Source organism: Ambystoma mexicanum, chromosome 1q (assembly GCF_040938575.1).
Source record: "Ambystoma mexicanum isolate Mex_15411 chromosome 1q, UKY_AmexF1_1, whole genome shotgun sequence".
NCBI lineage: Eukaryota > Metazoa > Chordata > Amphibia > Caudata > Ambystomatidae > Ambystoma > Ambystoma mexicanum.
In genome coordinates, this window is record NC_090922.1 from 415,078,537 (window position 1) to 415,100,501 (window position 21,965).

Genomic DNA, 21,965 nt, shown 5'->3' on the forward strand with positions numbered 1-21,965 from the left:
AGATATAGAGATTGTGAACTTGAGCCAGTATTATGTTCCAAAATACATTATTTATTATGTATATGTATATTATTTAGATTACAATGGGGGAACACATGGGTGTATGAACGTTCCGAGGAAGACATAGGCCCTCATTAGGAGGTTGGAGGTAACCTGGTTGCCTCCTTACCGCATACCGGGCCCGGGTTCCTCAAATGAGGACTTACCAGGCCATCCTGACATTGGCAGACCCGGTAATTCCTCGTCCGAGGAACCCAGACTCGGTCCATCTCCATTCCCATTCGAGCCCCCATAGGGCTCAATGGGAATGGGGATGGAGCTAACAACGGGCCCGTTAATAACGGGCCCGTTGTTAGCTCCCTGGTCTCCTCGCGGGACCCGGTATGGATGCCTCGTTTTACCAGGCACCCATTGTGGGTCCCGCAAGGAGACCTCGTGATAGAGTGGAATAGGTTTACCAGCATCAGCACCATTACCGGTGTTGGTAAACCCATTCCGGCAACCTTGTAATGAGGGCCATAGAGTTGGTCATTAGAACTTGTAAGGAGTCCAGGGACCCCGGCCCGGGCGGAATGTGTAGTAATGTCATCAAGGCGGACCCCCATATCTGGGCCACAGGATTACACTCCCTCTTCAAGTGTATTAAGGCACTGCAGCGCATACCAACATCTTGGCAGAACAGTATTATCGTGCCTGTCCTAAAAAAGGGAAGGCACGATAATTCTAAGAATTATCGTATGCTTGCGATGTTAGACGTCCCGGGTAAGATCTTTGCCACAATACTATTAGAGAAACTGGCGCTGTGGGAAGAATGCCTTGGAAATTTTCCTTTATTCCAAACTGGATTTCGCAAGAAATCTAACACTACCATCACACGTTGGCCCTGACCACAGCGTTTGAGCAATCCTGGAAAGTGAGGAAGGTATCTGTCTATGTTTATTTGATAGATGTGACTACACATTTGACACCATTGACCGTAATAGGCTGTGGAGGAAACTGCAAATGCAGGGTATCCCTCCTGCCCCGCTTAAAATGCTGGTGCTTCTGTACTCACATACGAGGGTGAAGATGAGAGTGGACCAACTTGGACGCTGCACGGCACGGATACCTATGGCCAGGGGCTTGAAGCAGGGCTGCTCATTGGCCGGATTCTATACAATCTATTCACTGCTGACATGGGCCAGGCCCTGGGTCATTCCTCCGCTGTTCCACCGAAGCTTGGTATGACGGAACTCCATTGGCTACGTTATGCAGATGAGTTGGTCATATTGGACTTAACACCGGTTGGTCTACAAAGCTCCCTGTGTACCTTCAAGAGCTATGCGGATGAGATTGGTTGGATCATTAATATCTCCAAGACCAAGATTATGGCCTTGGATCCGCAAAGCAAAAAACAGAAGTTCAGACCAACCTGGGAACTGGCGAGAGTAAAACTGGAGGTGGTCAAATCTTACAAATATCTAGGCATCCAATTGGATTCTGGGTTAAATGGGATGTCCCATATGGATTGTGCAAAATTGAAGAGCAATGCCACCGTGGGAAAGAATTGCTCATTCTCCCTTAAGGGGGGAGGTCACTCGGTGGGATCTATGCTACATCTCTACCAAGCTAAAGTGGTTCCAATTATGTTATATGGTATGGAATCTTGGGCTCTATCCAAAGCCAGGGAGCTTGTATTGCTAGAACGTACAATGGTCAAGAGCATCTTACGGTTACCTACCCGTACTGCCTTTGAAATGATTGTGATGGAATTCAGCCTTTTGCCTATTGACCTAAAGCTGGCATTGAAGTGTTTGTCACTGTATTGGAAAATGGTCAACACACCAGCTGGCATGTTGCTGAGCCTTATACTGGAAGCATACACCCTGCGTATTAAGTATATGGTGGGCAGCAACGTGGCAAGAACATGTGAGGTAGCAGGGTTGTGGCTGGGGAGAGGGCCAAGTGGCATTTTGGGCAAATCTTTGAGGCACTTTAAATCAGTGATGAATGCCATCATTGTGAGCGGCTTGGTTAACCTTGCCACAAGGAACAGTGCCAGGGAGTTCGTATATTATGTTCAGATAAGGTCTTATCCCCCAACATACATACATGATTTCCTGAGGAATCACCTGATTTGGGATTATCTAAATATCAAGTTCAATGTAGTAAGAACTGGGGAAATTGAGGGAGCTTGGCACAAGATCTAACCTGGAATGTCGGCTTTGGGGTGATGGCTTACTTGAATCAGCAAGACATCTGTTATGTGTTGTGCAGCCTTGGAGTCCCTGGGTGTGGAGACTGGGAAAGCTATTGGATGGGGGTCGGCACTGACTGAGGAGGAGCAGTGGGACTGTCTCATGGCGGGTAATGATCATGGGTGCATTTTGTATTACTGTCTGTTTTGGACGAAAGTTGAAAGAATTCTGGAAATTTTAACTTGGGGATGGAGAATGGAGCTCATGCACCTTTTTACTTTGTCTTATGGAATGATGTTTTAAGGATGAATTTGTGAAAAGTTACATAAACTGTAACACAATAATAACAAAACAAAAAATATGCATTATTCTAATCTCATGAACATTCTTTGTAAATCTAGAAAAAGGAAGCTGATCACAAAGGCAAAACATTTAAGGAAAGACAGAGCAGGAAAATATTTGGTAAAAGTTTTAATCAATCGAAATCAGGCTTCAAAATCTTGTGTACTGCCTTCATGAAAGGCAGAGCTGCCAAGTAGTCCCATGTCGTTTGTGACACCTTTATCCAGTGCTGGCTTTATAACCAACAACACTTTGATTGCCAAGTCTTTAAGGCGCATACTCTCAATCTATGCAATTAAACTACCAGTCCAAATGCTACCTGCCTGTTAGATGAAAGACATGCCCGAATGTTTGTGCCACACATGGGCCTCTTACCAGCGACTATTAGGAGTGGGCAAAATTACCACCGCCAAAGTGCAGTTGTCCAAATAAGCCTTGCCAAAGTACAGTTGTCCAAATAAGCCTCGAATTCTGCTTTGACGGTGGAGCCAACATTTCGTTTGTTTCGCCACTTTCAGGCTAGTTAAATTTTTGGGAGGTTTTGCTCGAACCTTTGGGCACTTAGAGGACCGAAACATTTCACAACCCCCAAACTGGGTGAAATCTCTGGAAAAACTGGCCAAAAAGCAAATTTAGGATGGAAAAATTGCCTTAATGCCTAATTGCGCTCTGTGAGAGACATTGGTGAAAAAATGCATCCAGATTTTCCACAGATTTAGCTGATGTTTCATTGGAGTGAATTTCAAACATTTTGCCCACCCTTTTCTACTATATGAGGGTAGGGTCCTGAAATAGTAGATCTTGTCAACTTCCGGGTTTTTGAATGGATGTTGAATAGATAGGTTTTCTCACTGACACAAGTACATTTTAATAACACAGGAAACAGTTCTCATCTGGAAACTCATTCCACACAAAGAAGCGGGTCAGTGCAAATGGTATGACAAGTAGAGAGGGGTAAGGGAAGCCATACATCCAAATCCCGGAGCAGGATGGAGACCCTGACTAGAACACAACTGTGATAAGTGTCTCAGTCTGGCAGTTGTCTCTGCATATCAGGAAGAAATGACTCTTTGTAATACTGAATTGTGCACGTACATGTGTGGAACAGATGTGCTCATGAATTGCCTCATTGGGAATCCGTTCTCTTTTCTGCTCTCCCTAGATTCATATGGAGGACTGTGAGCCCTCGCACCAGACCTTCGGGTCCCCTACTCGTTGCAACATTCTGGTCAGAGGTGCCAGACAAAATCGATGCTGTCTACGAAGCTCCTCAGGAAGAGAAAACAGTATTTTTTGCAGGTATTTTTTCTAATTGCATTTCGTTGTTCTGGCATCCATCCAATGTAGATGTTACATGTTTGTTGCGTACATCAGATTGACCACAAGGCCTCACTGACATTGTATCTTGTTTTATGTACTACATCTAGATCCTTATAAAAAGAAAACATTCATTTATCATTAGTCAACTCTGGATGCTTGTAATTCTGGTGTATGAGACAATGTTGCATAGCCTTCCGAAGGCTGGATTCAAAGGGGTGTTTTAGAATAAAATCCTCAAACTCCTCAAATCTTCATCCTCAAATTAATATATTATATTAAACTATAGTTCATGGTTGAATGCAAAGCAAACTGCTCTGTAACATTTCTATAACATAATACACACATTCCATGATTATCTACTGACACCGTTTAATGCCCAGTGTATAGGACTGCTTGCTGTGCTCCGAATGCTCATGAAGGTAAATGTAGAAGAGCTTACGTGGTCTTTGGCTGATGAAAAGGGATCTGTCTACAGTCATTTCTTAGAAGGGGTGTAATTTTCCAAACTATCATGAGCAGTTTGTCCGTAATGGCCAACGAGATATCAACTGGCAACCCATCATGGATAAACCAAGACAGCCTTGTGCAAACAATGAGCACTCCCTCATCTGAAGCAAGCAGTGGAAACAATGAGTGCTCCTGGACTGACTTTAACTGTGTCAATGAGCCATGCATAGTTGGGGACATTTTGGTTCCAATCGCAGGTGGTGTCTGGAGTCGAGACCACGGCTGCAGGTAAGAAAAAAGAAGTATTAATCTAAGTATGTATGTATTTATGGATATATGTGTACATGTGAGGATTTCTATCTATAAGTACGCATGTGAATGAGAGTATATGTTTGTGTGAGCGTGCGAATGAGAGAGTGTGTGTTGTATGGGTGCGTGAGTGAAAGTGAGAGAGTGAGACTGTACGAATACTGTCTTGGTGTGCATGTGAAGATAAGAGTCGGAGTGCATCTGTGCTGAATGAATGTTGTTTGAATGTGTGTGTGCTAGGGAGTGTGCATCTGATTGTGGGGTGGTATTGGGCGTCCTTTTCTGCAGCAGTAGCCAGGACATATTTTCTTACTGTGGCATGACCTTTTATTGGGCATCAAGGATAAATCAAGTATGATACACGTTATCACATGGACATACTGGTCTACATTGGTGGCGCCAGTCTGGACATATATTCTTACTGTGGCATGGCATTCTGTACTGAGCATCAATGGTTAAACCAGCATGATGGGTGTTCTTAAGTGTCCATACTGTCCTACATTGGTGGAACCAGTCTAAATATATTTTCTTACTATGGCATTGAATTTGTTACTGGCATCAAAGCTTACACCAACATGATGAGTGTTCTTACAAAACCATACTAGCCTACATTGCGGGTGCCAGTCAGGACATATTCTCTTACTATTACAGCATTTTTTAACTGGCATCAAAGATAAAGCCAGCATGATGATGGTTCTTATGTGGCTGTACTAGCCTTCATTGGTGCAGCAAGTCTGGACATATTTTCTTACTGTCGCATGGAAATTTTACTGGCAAATTCAAAAATAATATACATTCTTACATGGGGATAATGGCATATAGTGGCCGAGCCAGCATGAACATGTTTTCTCATAGTATTATTACTGGCATCATGGGCAAAGTAATAAAGCAATTAGGATGGGTATCCCCTACACCGTGGACCAGGGGAACTATATGAATTACAACAAAAGGGTAGGAGGTCACACGGATTAATACAAACATTTCAATCATTAAAGGACTCAAGTAGGTAAATTGGTCGATAAGAGGCATAGACAGGTCAAAAATCAAATTTACATACAATAAAAAACATTTTATTAATCCACACAATAACATTTTCTAAAAATGCATATAAATACATTGTGACTGGTGAATTTTTTAAGTGACGATGCGTTACAGTTTTCACCAAATTGGCCTGGAGACAAATGCATAGAGTCAGCCGAAAAGGTTTCGGATGGGCTGTGAGGAGGGTTTCCCAACCAAGATCTTTTTAAAGTATTGGCAGAGGCATAGCCAGAATTGTCTGACAAGTGGGGCCGAAAGATAATGTATTTGGGTTCACTGCAGTTACATTAAAATCTGTAAATGCCCCTTAAAATCTGTAAATGCCCACACAGCGCTGCTGAGTGGGCATTTACAGATTTTGTGTGGGCCTTGCCCGCTCAGGCCCTACCCTGTCTATGCCTCTGAGTATTGGGTCGAAATGGTGCAGTTTATCGATACGAAGCCATCGAATTTACAATAGCTAGGGGATGCACCTGAAATACTGCAATACATGCCGGGCCATCAGCAATACATGAGAGCAATTTGCTGCACCTTTTCCAGCTGGCTCTGCTGACAGTAAATCATGATGCCTGTTTCAACAATATATAAATAAATAATCACTGTGTGTGTTGCCCCAGTTCTGCAACATGTCGTTGTTCCCACCCCAGTTCTGCCCCGTGTGGCTCTCACTGTTCGATGTGATGCTCAATGTACACTCCTGTCCCCCCACGATGTGACAATCAGTACCCAGTTTTACCCAGCATGTGGCCAATTCTATCCCCCACATGGCTCTCAGAGGCTGGCTCTACCATCCAAATGGCTCTCAGTGCCCAGTTCTGATCTCCAGGTGTGAAACCTGCAGGAGTCTATGGTCTCCAGGTGTACAGTTGATTTGTGTCGTGCCAGTTCCTGGGTCTATGTTCAACTCTTTAAAATACATTCACACATTGGGCCTCATTACGAGTTTGGAGGTAGCTTCCAAACTCGGGTCCGGGTCCGTGGTCTCTGAATGGGGAAATACCGGGCCATTCCGACTTTGGAGAACCTGGTATTTCCCCATTCAGGGAACCCGGACCCTGGCCATCCCCATTCCCATTTGAGCCCCGATAGGGCACAATGGGAATGGGGAGCATGCTAACAACGGGCACGTTAATGACGGGCCCGTTGTAAGCATGCTCGTCCCCTCGCGGGACTCGCAAATGACGCCTTGTCTGACCAGACGTCCAGAGTGGGTCCCGCAAGGGGACCTCGTATTAGGGCGGAATGGGTTTAACGGCGCCGGCATCTTTACCGGCGCCGTTTAACCTATTCCGCCAGGATCATAATGTGGCCCATTGTCTGTTTGGACAGATTAGGTTGGAAAATGTAGATGCCCTAAGTGTTCTTAGGCGTTGTCTTCTGGTACAATGCATCTGCTCCCTACAGATGACACCCCAACCCTTTGGAGACACTCATGGCAAGGTATAGCCACCAGAAACTGTGAGGAAATCAGACTTTCTGGAGACAGCCAGGACAGAAAATATGAACCAGGGACTCTTTATTTGATTGTTTAAAGCACAGACCTAGCTCAAGAACAGCAAGCAGTGTACAGGGTGTTGCAAACCAGCCTTTGGGTTGGTCTATGCTGGCGTCTTTTAGCAGTAGCGCAGTATTGTCAGTTGAAGTCTGTGTGTCAGTCTGTGCATCCATTAGGATTAGAGCTTGGTCAGTTGTTGAAAAAGCCACATTTTGAGCGATTTGCAAAATGGAGACTTGTGGGGGCATTCTGAACCAATACCAGGATTGTGTTCCAGAGGGTGTGTGCATGATAAGAGAAGGATTGTTAGCTGGTACTCTCTTTACGAACGAGTTGTGATTGAAGCCGGTTGGTTGGTTGATTTGCTGGTCGAGGAGTGTGTGCCACCAGATATGCGGAGCTACTCGTGACTGCTTTATAGATGATACTATTGTATGTGCGTTCTTTTGGTATGTTACATTTTTATTTTCATAATAACAAATAAGAACAAAAACAGCAGCAATCCATTAAACCAACACATATTCAATCAAAATCAAAACATAGTAATCAACTCATCACAAACCAATTCAAAATATCATATATAAGAAAAAGAACAAGGTGGATGAAGGAGAAAAAAGAAAAAGAAAAAGAAAAGGAAGAAAGGAAAAATGAGAGCAAATGTAAGAGCCAAGGACCAAAAATTTCAATTGCAAGAAACTATACATCAGACACAAGAATATTACAAACCCATTACACAGACTATAGGTAATCTTACATAACAGTAGTGTTCAAAGGTATGTATATATTATCCCAGATCAAAGTTCAGATTCATCCATAGGCATCAAGAAAGCAGCTCCAAATGTCCCAAAATTTGTCAATGTCACCAGTGAGTTTGTAAATGGCTCTTTCATATGTTGAAATAGTAAGAAGCTCCTCCACCCAATCATCAATGTTGAAAGAATTACTTGATTTCCAGGACCTCAATATGAATTTTTAGCATCCATGCATGCACGTAGCAACCAAACTTTCTAACCAAAGTCAATTTCATCCATCAAAGAGTCATCGCCCAAAATCAGTAATGAGGCACTCATGGGGATTGTGATGTTTAAGACCAAACTTAACCTCTCACAAACCTTTTCCCAGAACTGCATTGTTTTGGGACAGGACCAAATTAAGTGACTGAGAGATCCTCTTGAACACTTACACTTCCAGCAAAGATTGTTGTCCAAAAGTTGCCTCCTGAATACCTTCTCCGGCGTCCAATAGGCCCTAAACAACAACTTCGTTTGAGAAGCTCTGAGGCCCCAATCCAAACTCACCAAACAAGTGTTCTCACAGCACCGCTGTCAACATCTGAAGTTCGCATCTTCCCCCAATTCCTCCACCCAAATTGCAGATAATCTCGGATCACCCTTTCGAGTAGCTTTTATGATTCCATACATGGTAGAAGCAGGGTGTGAGGCACTCACGCATACTGTTAGAGCTGCCCAGGCGGGACTCTGAACAGTCAATTGCGGCACCTCAACACAAGCCAAAATAATAATCTTCAATTTCCTATATTCAGCAAACAAGCATTCTGCTATGTCATACTTCTGGCCAAGCTGAGTGTACGTTAACCATTTGTCTCCCTCAAACAAATCTCCAAAGTATTTGATGCCAGCCACAAACCATTCGGCCCAAAACAGAGTTTTACCCTGATACTTCAAGGCTGGATTATTCCATATGGAGGCATCTGGGTGCAAATAGGTATTAGCATTCACACGGTTTGAGCGCTCACACCAGCAGTCTCGAAAGAATGAAGTGAGAGCGATAATCTTTTTTGATTTACTCCTCTGAGTAGTTAGCAGTGCTTTTGGGTCCAATTGGGAAACAGCACTGCACTCCCAAGATAAGAGGCCAGAATGTTCAGACTGTACATCGTCAGAGTCAATAATTCTGCATAAGTGTCAAGTGGCAAACGATAAATGGTAGTCTAAGAAAGTAGGCAAGTTCATTCACCCTAATTTTAACAGGAGTTGAAGTTTCCAAATTGCGAGCCTTGGAGGTTTCCCATTCCAAATTCTGCATAAGACTATTGACCTCTTTAAAGATGCTTCCTGGTATCTTAATGGGGAGCATGCTTAAGAAGTAATTTATCCGAGGTGCCAGGTTCATTTTTAAACAGTTGATTCTGCCCCAGGTTGATAACTTCAAAAGACTCCACCTTACCAAATCCGATTTGAGACTCTGAAGGATACAAGCAAAATTAATGGCTGGTAATTTCACTATGTCTGCTCCAATCCATATGCCAAGATATTTCAACTTTTCAGCACACACCTGAATTGAACTTGAACACATGTATGTCGTTGACACAACCCATTGACTGGTAGGATCTCGGATTTACTCCAATTAATCTTATATCCTGATATCAAGGAGAAGGAATGAATATCTTGCATCAAATTAGAAATACCAACAGCCGGGTCTTGAAGGGCAATCAATAAATCGTCAGCATACAACCAAACCAAGTTATTCCGACCATTTCCAATTACAGGCTGAAGGTGTACATCTGCCCGCAAGCTCACTGCAAGTGGTTCCATAGACAAAATAAATAGGAGAGGTGAAAGCGGGCAGCCCTGCCTTGTACCACAATGAAGCTCAAAAGGATCGGAAATAAGTCAATTCGTCAGCACACTTGCAGAAGGGTTGTTGTACAACAGCTTAACCCAACGCTGGAAATCTTGCCCAAAGTTCATTTTCCCCAAGCATGCAAACAAAAAGTCCCATTCAACACGATCAAATGCCTTTTCAGCATCTATGGAAATGACTGCACTGGCAATTGGTTGATTATGCCCCTTCTCAATGGTCAATAGCAGGCGTCTCATGTTGTCCGCCACCGCTCTGCCAGAGACAAAACCCACTTGGTTTTCATGTACCAGAGTTGGAATGACCCTACCCAGTCGAACAGCCAGGATTTTGGCCATTATTTTGAAGTCACAGTTTAACAGACTGATCGGCCGATCATTTTCACACCTGGTAGCAGATCTGTCTTTTTTTCTCATCACCGTAATCAAGGCATGTCTCATTGTATCCGGTAGTGAACCAGACTCAAAGGCATCATTAAAAACACCACACAAAAGCTGTAGTGCAGAATCAGGGAGGGCTTTATAAAATTCATTAGGTAGTCCATCAATGCCAGGTGACTTACCCACTGTCAGTCTCGAAATCGCATGTTGAATATCATCGACTTCCACCTTCCCCTCAAGGCTCGCTGCCTCATCCGTTGTCAGACGAGAGAGAACATGAGAGTCAAAGACTTTTTCAATTTCTACATTTTCACAGGACAGTTCAGAGGTATAAAGTTTTTCATAGAAGCCACGGAATGAATTGTTAATATTTTTCTGCTGTGTCTCCAATGTGTTATTAAGATCTCTGATTGCGGTAATAAAGCGATCGCTTTCAGCCACCTTCAGCCTATGTGCCAGTAATTTCCCTGCTTTCTCACCATTCTCAAAGTAATTAATCTTTTGCCTAAACAGTGCATATTTGACCTGGCTAGAGATGAGCTTGGTCAGTTCATATTTAGTTTTTTGCAGTTCATTTTTTGTGTTTTAATCTTTGCTTGCTGCAAATAGAACATCTAGGCCCTTTGCTTCAGAAGAGAGTCTCTGAATTTCCTTTGTTCTCAATTTCCTCTCCTTGCCAGTTTTTGAAATCAGTACCCCCTTAACAAAGCATTTCAGCACTTTCCAGACTGTTGATAATTGAACATCTGCAGTTTTATTAATGTGGATGAAGTTGTCAATTTCCTCTGCCACTTCCCATCTGATCTTGTAATTTTTCAGTATTTAAGAGTTCACTCTCCACCTTGATGATTTAATCAGAGAGTACTGCAAGGACAACCGCAATGAAACAGGTGCGTGATCAGACAGGGCAATGAGTCCAATAGATGAATCATAGCAACTTGAAGTCAGCCGCCCAGAGGTCAAGAAGAAGTCAATTCTAGAATACGTGTCGTGACACTGTGAATGAAAGCTACAATCCGTGTCCAACGAGTGTTCCAGCCTCCAGATGTCAGCCAAATTGAACTCCCTAATTAAATTCTCCAAGGATCGTTTGCATTTATTCGGTGTCCTGGTACAATCCCCATTTGATCGATCTAAAGCTGAGTCCATGACCTGATTGAAATCACCTCCAACTACAATTGAGTCCATATTAAAACTTTGAAGCAATTGAGCCACTTCATGAAAGAATATCGGATCATCCAAATTTGGAGCATATATATTGCATAGTAGAATGTCCACACCTTGAATCCTCACCAGCACACAAATAATTCTACCTTCTTTGCTGCCTCGGCTTTTGATGACTGATACAGGCAGATTCTTTTTAACAAGTATCGAAACACCTCTTTTTCACGACAAGTGATTAGAGAAGTAAGTATCTCCTACCCATCCTCTTTTCAATTTCTCAGCCTCAGGGTCTTCCAAATGCATCTCCTGGAGGAATGCAATGTCACAAGAGCTTGAACGTAGATGAGACAGAATTTTAGTCCTTTTCACCACATTGCTGTGTCCATTAACGTTCCACGAGATGATATTTAGATGATCCACAATTTTAGCACCCACGGTACAGTTCACATTTTGAGACATTTATAACATATGCAATCACAGTCAGAGAACAGGACAGGGAGAGAGAACAGAAAAAGAAAAGAAAGGAAAGATAGAAGATAAAGCACATGCCCCAGAAGGGGCAGTAAACCACTAGGATATACTAATAATGGTAACAAGTAGATGGCACACTGTACAGATACAGCAGCAAGGCAACCAAAGGTATAATGTCACAAAACACCAAACTTTCAATAAACACCAATCCCAAATATCCCATCCCCACCCTAAATATACTCACAAACCTAAAACATAACTCTATAATGGCTGCATACAACAAGGACAACCCATTCATGGGCATAAGCAATAAACCCGACTTAATAATCCTGAACCCTACCAACTATACCCACAAAAACAGCCGCTGCACATGCTCATCTTTGACCATGCAGTCCCTTTGGCCCAATAGTCCTCTTAATGTCACTAATACAATCTTGTCAAAGGAAAGATGATCCCCCCCCAACTCCCATATTCCTGACTTCATGACTAGAAAATGATTTCACTCATCTACGTGTGTGATGTCAATGGCATTTAAACTCTGTATGATTCAATGGTACACATTTCACATTAATCAAGAAAACGCCCCTTTTCCACCGAACAACAGAGATACATATGTCAAATCATCTGGAGCTAAAGCTGACCATCTAGGATCCTAAAAAACCCTAAAAAATAGATAAGCATAGTATATTACCGTCATCTGTCTTCAGTCTTACTCCCCTCACAAACTATTACACCCCGCCCCCTACAGGAAGCATCAGAATAAAGAGTCAAAGCCAGCTACAACACAACTATATGTTAAGCTCCAACACTCATCTGGATCATGCAGACACACCTAATTGCCCTACAAAATTGTGGAATTAAGTCCCAGTACATCCAGTTAGTCAGAGCGATAGGACACTGCAAAAGAAAGAGGGACGGCCACAATACACCAAGGGCAGAGGCAATTAGCAATGTATGTTGCGCCATGTGCTTGGATGATAACAAACCAACGTTCAAAGCACTTCAGATCTTGATTGGACTTGATCGTAGGTGTGAGGCAGTGTCACCAAGAAAGTTTTATGATGCACGGGGCAACACCATTGAATGTAAAAATATATATATAACCCTCAGCCAGGGCGATGAAAATATGTATGGTTTCAGAGATGAGTAAATATAATGAAACATCCAAGTGCAGGTACTGACAGGATACACTGCATAGACCATGCACATGCATATTATTCACATTATAGTATATCCATGCCAATACAGACATATCATTAGCACATACCAATCCAGTACACAATAAAAGAAAACTGCACCCCTCACATCCCATCCATGGTCCCCACATGTTGCCACAAACTACATTCCCAGCCCCCAGTTCAGAAAAGCCTCACTACCACAAACCAACTTTGAACACTCTAAACACTAGCACAACAACCACCAAATGCAATGAAAAACCAAAATGTATTACACCGCCGCGAATGCATGAATCAGGGAACATTTTTTAAACAATGCATACACAACATGGGAATAAACCAGGAGTAGGGTGATCTATTGCCATTCATTTCAGCAACGAGATTCTGGCAAAGGTTTCAATACATCTCCTGACAACGCTTGCAAAGCGGGCTCCCTCTATCGCTCTAGCGCTATGTCCTAGCTGCATTCCCCTGCCCACCGCCACACCGGAAGTCCCCTGAACCCATAATAGCCCCGCCGTCCATGAAACACCTCCATACATGACCGTGGAAGGAGTAAGGTGAAACCAAAGCAGGCCGTTCCAGTTGAGAGCAAAACCAGTTCCACCTCACCCCCCCCCCAAATCCGCAGAAAGCGTACCACAGGAAGAAACAAAGCCATCATGAGCCCAGCCAGGGACGGGATATACAAAATCCGTACACCAATACAGTGAAGAGGCCAAAACGTACCTGCCAACAACAACGGGGCATAAACAAACGCTCCGACAGTAGAATAGGAATAAGGGAGGCCATCACTTCCCTATGTAACATAACATAACGTAATGTAGCTTATCCAAACAGGTCCCTTACTCTAATACGGCATCATACTCAGCGGCTACCGTGACAAATGAAAATAACATGCGCAGCGTACGTTGAAACTGCCTCAATTCAAATTTCAACAATAAGCAACTAAATTAATTACATTAATGTCATTAGTAAACAAGAGAAATACATATTATAATAACATGGATGACAATAAGAACAATAAATATTATAATTTAAAAAAAATAACATCAAATCGGACAGTAAAACAATGAAATAGTAATCAAGAAGTATTAAGTTTTCGTTTGCGCAATCAGGCAAGGGTAGTTTCTGAGCCAGGCACAGGCTTGTTCAGGAGCCTCAGTGAGTTTCACTCCATCTGGCAGAAACAGCTTCAAAATAGCAGGTTTTAATAGAGAAGTCTTAAATCTTCTATCTTTGGCCAAGCATTTTGCCTCCCAAAATGCTTTCCTTTTAAGGACTACTTCTTTAGGAAAGTCAGGGTAAACACTAAAAGAGACTCCTTCCCATAATAGAGAAGCTTGTTTCCTCGCAATATTCAGAATATCTTCCTTCATGCTGGCTCTCACAAATTTCACAATTATTTGTCTTGTTTTCCCAGTTTTCAGTTTTCCAGCTCTAAACACCACATCCAAATCCCTTGATTGCACATTGCTTCCTGGTAAACATTTTGAAAGATACTGGTAACCAAAGTGAACAGATTAAGCTTGGGTTGTTCTTTGATGCCAATCAAGCGTAAGTTGTTATTTCTGGCTTGAATTTCCAAGTTTATATTTGCCAGTTGGAGCCTAGACATCCCCTCTTGCAACTCCTCATAGGCCCTATAACTACCTGAGGCCTCTCTTTCCAAACCTGTAGTTCTGCCTTCAACATCTTTCATGCGTGTTTCCAGACCACTGACAGCTCCAGAGAAGTCATTTAAAGTTGTCTTCACTTCAAGCATATCACTGGCCACTTGTTTAAGCAATTTAAAAATGTCAGCGCAGCTAGGAGTTTCTTCTTCATGATCCTCCACAACCTGCTTGGGCTTCTGGGAAAGGGGGTTGTCCACAAGCTCATTCTTCTTCTTTCCTGACATTTTCAGCCAATATTAATCAGGTTGCAGATGGTTGCCAGGGTGGAGAGCAGGAGCTACTGCCTTAAGCTGCTACTCTCTCAGGTATGTGCGTTCTTGTGTTTTAACTTAGAGGTGTATGAGTAATGTCAGAGTGTGTGATGTAATTAGTGGAACGTAACCTTGGAGGTAGAATGCTAGTATTTGCGCTGACCCTAAGGTTCCACCCAGGTCATTTGGAAGAACGAGCCTGAGTGGTGGCCACCGGTGGATCCAGCTCATTTAACTTGAACTTAACTTCTAACTTATTAAGTAACACGATAAAGTAACTTAAGAAAACGTAGATCTGTGGTCTATAGAGAACTTACTTCACAACACTGGTGACAAGTTGGTCTTGTAGAGGGCCAGCAAATCAGACTCATGCATGCTAAAGGGGAAAAGAAAGTAAAGGAAGTTGAGTGAGCTTTAGTAGGGGTGGGGGGGGCAGCCATCTGAATGACCCACCGATTCCCCTCTCCCCACAGAAGACCCACCACCCAGGTAAACAGTCAAATCCAGACTTATGAGTCTAGCTTTGGAATGGAAGCTTAAGGGAGTATGAGGGTGACTGAGAGAGTGCATGGGTGAGGTGCCAAGTGTGCTAGACATTGACCATAAAGGAAGGTCTGGTGACATTGAGGGGTTAATGAGTGAGGTGTGACAGATCCGAGCTGCACTGGGGAGAGGGAGTCAAACTGGGCTGGGGAGACAGAGTACTGGTAAAAGTAAAGGGGCATGTCTCCGTGGGCGTATGTAGAAGTACCATTGGAGGATACAAGGAAAAAAGGAACATGGGCTCACCTGGGGAATCATGCAAATGGCATGCACATGAGGGCTCCAGAGATGGTGACCCCCTTCTGGGCAGTGATATGATATGGCATTTATAAGACGCCTATACAAAAGTGTTTCAAGGCGCGATGAGGCAAGGAAGGGGAAAAAGAGGGAGGACAGAGACAGTGATCCTACTAGGCCAGGCCACATTGAGATCACGCAAGTGCAGCGGAGAGGGGAAAAGTGCAGGGGGAAAGGGGAAGGGACAGTGCAGTACATAGGATAACAGTAAGATAATAAGGACAGTAAATGAACATGCGGCCAGCTGGTGGCAAGTGCAAGGGTAAGTGACATCAGGTGTCAAGTGCTAGTAGGGCTGTTGGGATACAGAACAGTCCCTGAGTGCAGGCTGTTGCCAGGGGGCAGTGCAGGTGTGCAACTGGTGGGGAGGGGACCTGGGCATGAGATCAGAGGGTAGCCAGGTAAGCAGTGCAGTTTCAGCCAGGAGATCATCAGGGGAGAGGAGGAGAGAAAGCTGAAGCAAAGAGGAAGGTCTTGAGGTGCTTCCGGAACCGGAGATGGTTCTCCTCAAGTTTCAGAGAGGCAGTGAGACCGAATATGTCCATGGGAAGGATGTGCTGGCAGAGGCAGAGCTGTTTTTATAGGAGGGCATAAGGGGCACTTGGCCACAAGACTGCCTGTTCTAAAGAAGTAATATTCCTTTGTTCACCAGACTTAAATAGCACACATCAGGATATTGTATTGCATGGTGCCGAGGCTCTAAACCCATTGCCCGTCTGTTTTGGCAGTTACATTCTGCCTCGATCAATTTATCATGTAGTGCTTTCTGTGTTCACTGTGGTACATATAGTTTGTGTGTTCCTTACGGCACAACTCCTGTAGCATTCTTTCCTTTCAGTGGGAATTATGTTGATCATGTGCAATAACCAAATTTGAAATGCATATTGGTAAATTGAATGCCTCAAAGGTTCAGAGGTTAGCTTACTGTGTTAAGCACTCATTGCCGAGATATGTGTTCCTATTCAAGATTAGAATAGCACATTCCTGTAAGGCTGGCTGAGCCTTTCCTATGTCTGAAGTTTATAAACCTGCCTGCATATGTACTTGGTCTTGCAGCACAACAGGTGCTTTTATCAGCAATGTACCTGCACCAGATAGAGGTTGCTATAAAACCGAACATGTTATCCTTTTGGTGAAGGTCTAGAAATTGGTTTGTTCATATGGGTGTTGTAAAACCTAGGCAATCACTTCCAACGATGAGTAGAAATTGTTAGTCCAAGAGATGAATAAGTATCCGAATTTGGAACCAAAGCATTCAGGCTTTTATCCTGGCTTAGACAGCAGACAATACAGTGATCCTGGTCAGTCATCTAATATATTGCACATTAATGTACTGTCTTCTGCGAAGTTTGCCTCCTCGCATGCTGGTTGCAGCGTTTAGCCCATTACTTTATCTTTCTTCTTATGTAGGCCATTTGAGTGGAAGGGGTGGTAGACAGAAGGGAACAGACCAGATAGTGAAGGACTCGGGCAAGCATATTTTAAAAGTCTGCTCGTTTGACACAAAAAAACGTTTTGCATTTTTGTAAAAGTCAAAGGTTTTTCTGCACGTTTCTAAATTACAATTTCACAAGCCAGTGTTTTGGAAGTATGTAAAACTTTAAAATGCAAAAGACCAACCCAGATTACATCTGTTAAATCACACTGATTGGTATGCTGGTACTTATATACGTCTCTTGATGATGGAGAGAATGAAGTTAGAATCATTCTGTGTTACAACCTTCTATAATATTTTGTTTTAAAAAATGTTCATGTTTGGTAATGTGATTGGTGTACTTTCCAAGTCAGTTTTATAAAATTAGATTATTTTAGTTCCTGGTAAGAACTGGAAAACAAAAGTGTTAAAATTCAGAAATTGCAGAGTTGGCACAAATCCCAGATTCACCCCTTAACTAGTGTGTGTAATGCTGGTCATCTAATGTAATCTTGTATTGCCTAGCTTCTCCAGCATGGGGTCTGGCATGGATTCACATGCTCATGAATATTCCCCGTCGTCAGGCCGGGAATCCTCGGTAAAGAAAAAATCAGTATCAGTTTCGTTTCTGATCTGTCTTTCTTAGTAGTAACTAATCACTGATCTCTGGGTCATACTGCCCCCAGCCAATGACTGCCCTCTACCTAAGCCCCTCCCCTGGCAGCCATCCTCAGATTTTTACTGCACGTTCAAGTGTTGGGAGTCCTCGTGTTTCAGCTCTCGAGCTTTTACTGCGTTTTCGCGCTTTTTCAGGAGATTTTTCTAATTTTTTCGGTTAATCGAGCCTCAAGCTCCACCGTTTCTACTTCCGATAACGGGGACCCATTTCGGAATTCTTCTATGCCCCTCAAGGGTGAAGTTTTCGTCGAGTTACGCTTCTTGAAGGATTCCAGAAGATCTGTGGCCTACCTCAACGGACATGGCCCAGGACAAGGGAAGTTCGACGCCCGGATCCAAGCTGTTCAGGAGCTGCCCAGGATGTGGATTGCAAAATGTTTTCAAGGAGGACAGCATTCGAAATGTCTCTACTGCCTTCATGAGGACAAGACGCACGTAGAGAAGGACTGTGCGTTCTGCAAGAACCTGTCGGAACGTACCAAGCAAGATCGTCGTTTCCGCCTCACCGCCTGGCTGGAGTAGGGCACAGCAGGTGAGAAGGCGAAGAAAAAGTCTGAGCGGTCTTCTAAGTCCTGTGAGGGCGCCCTGGCGATGGGGGCCCAACAGAAGGGCAAGCACCGCGAGTCTGCGGGCACCGGGAGTGCCGAAAGGTTGGTCTCCTCAGCTGCCAGGCAGAGCGCGACTTTCCCGGCATGATCAACCACGAGCCAGCGCTCTGGTTCGGGGAAGAGGAAGTCCGAGAACCTGGGTAAGCTTCTGGAGAGGCCCCGGTCGATCTCGAAGGGAGCCGAGGGGGAGCGAGGCGATGGCCCTCCCCCCAAAGCGAAGGCCCAGGACGCACCTAAGGTGGTGAGGGCCTTGATCCACCCGGCAAAGGCCTCTATCGAGGTTGTTGCAGCGGCCCTGGCGAAGCCGGCAGAGGCTACACCAGTGGAGGCGGCCTCAGGGCCCATAGTTTCCCTGCCGCCACGGAGTGAATCCTCTTTCCAGATCATCGTTAAGACCCCAGTGAAGGCCCCGGCAGAAAAAGAGGGTGGGGGCCGGTGGCCATTATGGACTCGGATTCAGCCTCCGAGGAGGATCAGGTGGAAACCGTGAAAGGCCTCAACGAGAGGTTCATAGGCCTCAACGAGAGGTTCGAGCAGGTTCGATCCCAGGGGAAGGTTCCCGCTGATGTGATCGAAGATAGCGACGATGGCGACGACGAGGGCCCAGTCCAGCAGCCATGCCATCCGTCACAGCCATTACCCGAGCCCCAGGATAGCTCGGCGGCCATTTTGTTGGCGATCCAATCCTTATGTACTGAAATAAGGACAAGGTTACCACGGAACCCGACGGAGGATCCAGAACCAGGCCCGTCGGGAAGCCCTCCGAACAAGCGGAGGAGAGTCCACCCCGCTCCGCCCTTCGTGCCTGCGAGGCCTGTGGACCCCTCACCCCCCTCGGCGGACCTTCGGGAGGATACGGCGGTGGATGCAGCGATGGGGACGGATGACGACAGCGGCGATGACACAACGGACATCCATCATCACCCCCCCTCGGGCCTCTCCGCCCGACGAAATTGGCTTTTTTCACGCCATGATAGCCAGGGCATCCAAGCTCTTCCAGCTGTACCCTGAGGAACAGAAAAAGGAAGGTTTTCTTTACCAACGACCAGAGGCCAAGAGAAAGACGGTCCTTGCTGTGCCGTTGCTCGATGACATCTGGGATGAGGGGCACGCTATCCTCAAGAACCCTTCCACGACACCTGCCAAGAGGGACAGATACGAGAAGAAGTACCGGGTCCCCGATGCCGCCCCCTTGTGCCTCAGTGCCGAGCCCACGCCAGACTCTGTCGTCTCGGCAGCGGCCAAGAAGAAAGCAGCGGGTGCAGCGGCTTCAACTTCCACTTCCCCGCCGGACAGCGAGGGCAAGAAGTTGGACTCCATGGGACGGCGAGTCATCTCATCGGCGGCGACAATGATTAAGGCGGCCAATGCCTTAGCGATTGTGGCCCGTTACGACAGGGAGCTTTGGTTCAAGATAGCTCCTCTGCTAGACTTCCTACCGGACAACAAGAGGGCGGAGGCCCTACACATTCTGCAGGAAGGAGCAGTGGTGTCGGATCACGCTATAACGGTGGCAACGGACATTGCCGATACCGGATTTCACCAACTGGGCAACAGGGTATGCCTCCGAGGACGAGGATGGCTCAAGGCGACGGACTTTCGCCAGAACGTCCAGACCAGAGTGTGGGACATGCCGTTCGACGGCAACAACCTGTTTGTATAGACGGTGGATGAGTCCCTCCAGGCCATCAAGACAGCCACAGAAACAGCCCGAGCCCTAGGAGTCCTTCAGCAACGGCGGCCCTTTCAGAGCTCTGGAGGCAGGCAGGTAGCCTCCAAGGGATCCAGCGGCAGCTCTTCTACTTACCGCCAGGCGGCCCGCTCCTCGTCCCAGGAGGCCTACAGAGGCCGCGGCAAGCAAGGAGGGTCTCGCCGCCGTCGGCAAGGAGGCCAAGGCGGCAAGGCCTCTTCCAAGCAGGACTGAACCGGCCGTAGCGTCAGGCCCCCACCGAAGCACCCCGGTGGGAGGCCGGCTGACGAAGTTCGTCAGCGTGTGGGAGTCCATCTCCACCGACCGTTGGGTGCTGGACACCCTGGCCTGCAGACACTTGCTGGAATTTCAAAAGAAGTGTCCTTGCATTCCTCCCGTGGCCAGGAAGGAGAATCACGTCCCTCAACTGCTGTTGGAGGTAAGGGCGATGCTCAAGAAGGGTGGCATCAAGCTCGTCCCCAAGAGGCTCCGCGGCTCCGGAGTATACTCAAGATACTTCCTCGTCAGAAAGAAGACAGGCGGTTTGCGCCCCATCCTGGACCTGCATCGGTTGAACAAGTACATCAAGGCACAGAAACTCAGGATGGTCACCCTCCAGCACGTGCTGGGGCAGCTGGAGGAGGGCGACTTCCTATCATCACTGGACCTGGAGGATGCTTACTTCCACATCCCCATTCTAAAAGGACAAAGAAAGTTCCTCAGATTCATAGTCCAGGGGCGTCACTACCAATTCAGAGCCCTGCCGTTCAGATTAAAGTCGGCACCCAGGGTGTTCACCAAGTGCCTCGCACCTGTGGTGGCGCAGCTGCGCCTGCAAGGGATCCACGTCTACCCCTACCTGGACGACTGGCTAATCCGTGCAAGGTCAAGAGAACTCGCCGTCGAACACACAGCGAGGACCGTCCGCCTGCTCACGGAGCTGGGATTCGCCATCAACTACCCCAAATCCCATCTCGTCCCATCGCAGGTGGCCCAGTTTCTGGGAGCGTAGCTCAATACAGTGAAGCGACTGGCATCTCCGTCGGAAGAAAGGACGAAGGCCATTTTGGACAAGGTGCAGCGCCTGTTAGCCACGGATGTGGCCAGAGTGAGGTCCATCAAGTCCCTCCTCGGGATGATGTCCTCATGCATCTACCTTGTGCCCCTTTGCAGACTTCGGATGCGTCCGCTACAAGAGTTCCTCGACGCCCGCTGGATTCAAGCGGCGGGCAGCTTCGAAGACAGGATCCCGCTCGACGAGGAGTTCCGTCGGATGATTCTATGGTGGGGTGCCCGTGCGCACCTCGCGGCAGGCATGGACTTTCAGGCCCCGGCGTATCAGGAGACGGTAACGTCGGATGCCTCCCTGGAGGGATGGGGGGCCCACACCGGAGATCTCCACGCAAGAGGCCTCTGGCTCTCGGAGGAGAGGTCTCTTCACATCAACATCCTGGAGCTACAAGCCGTATTCTGGGCGCTCAGAATGTTCCTTCCGTCCCTCAAGGACAAAGTGGTGAGGATCTTCACCGACAACACCACCACAATGTTCTACATCTGGACTGACCACAAAAGTGATGGGTGGAAGGTTTCAGATGAATCTAAACCACTGGTAATTGCTCTGGGCAACCTTCAACACCACCGTTTTTTAGCTCATCTGCGCCGTTGCAAAAGGGGACCAGCCATGTGCAAATCAGTCAGCAGCTACCGCCACCGAAGGTAGCAGCCCAGCCCGAACTGCTAGGCCAGGTCCCATCTGCACAGAAAACCAAGCAGCCCCAGACATGTTTTGGCCTTGTTGGACCTCCTCAGTGAGGTGCAGCCTGGTTCCCTGTGGCGCAGCGAGCAAGAGGCCCGAAACCTTCCACCCATCACTTTTGTGGTCAGTT

At 46.0% G+C, this 21,965-nt stretch overlaps 1 protein-coding gene across 1 annotated transcript in view; it reads left to right on the top strand.

Annotated features, from left to right (window-relative positions):
- MMP2 (matrix metallopeptidase 2) overlaps window positions 1-21,965 on the top strand; it is a 388,440-nt gene that overhangs the window by 290,968 nt on the left and 75,507 nt on the right. The window contains exon 10 of the mRNA XM_069639633.1: window positions 3,682-3,818. Within this exon, the coding sequence (XP_069495734.1) occupies window positions 3,682-3,818 (137 nt within the window). The remainder of the gene's footprint in view (window positions 1-3,681; window positions 3,819-21,965) is intronic.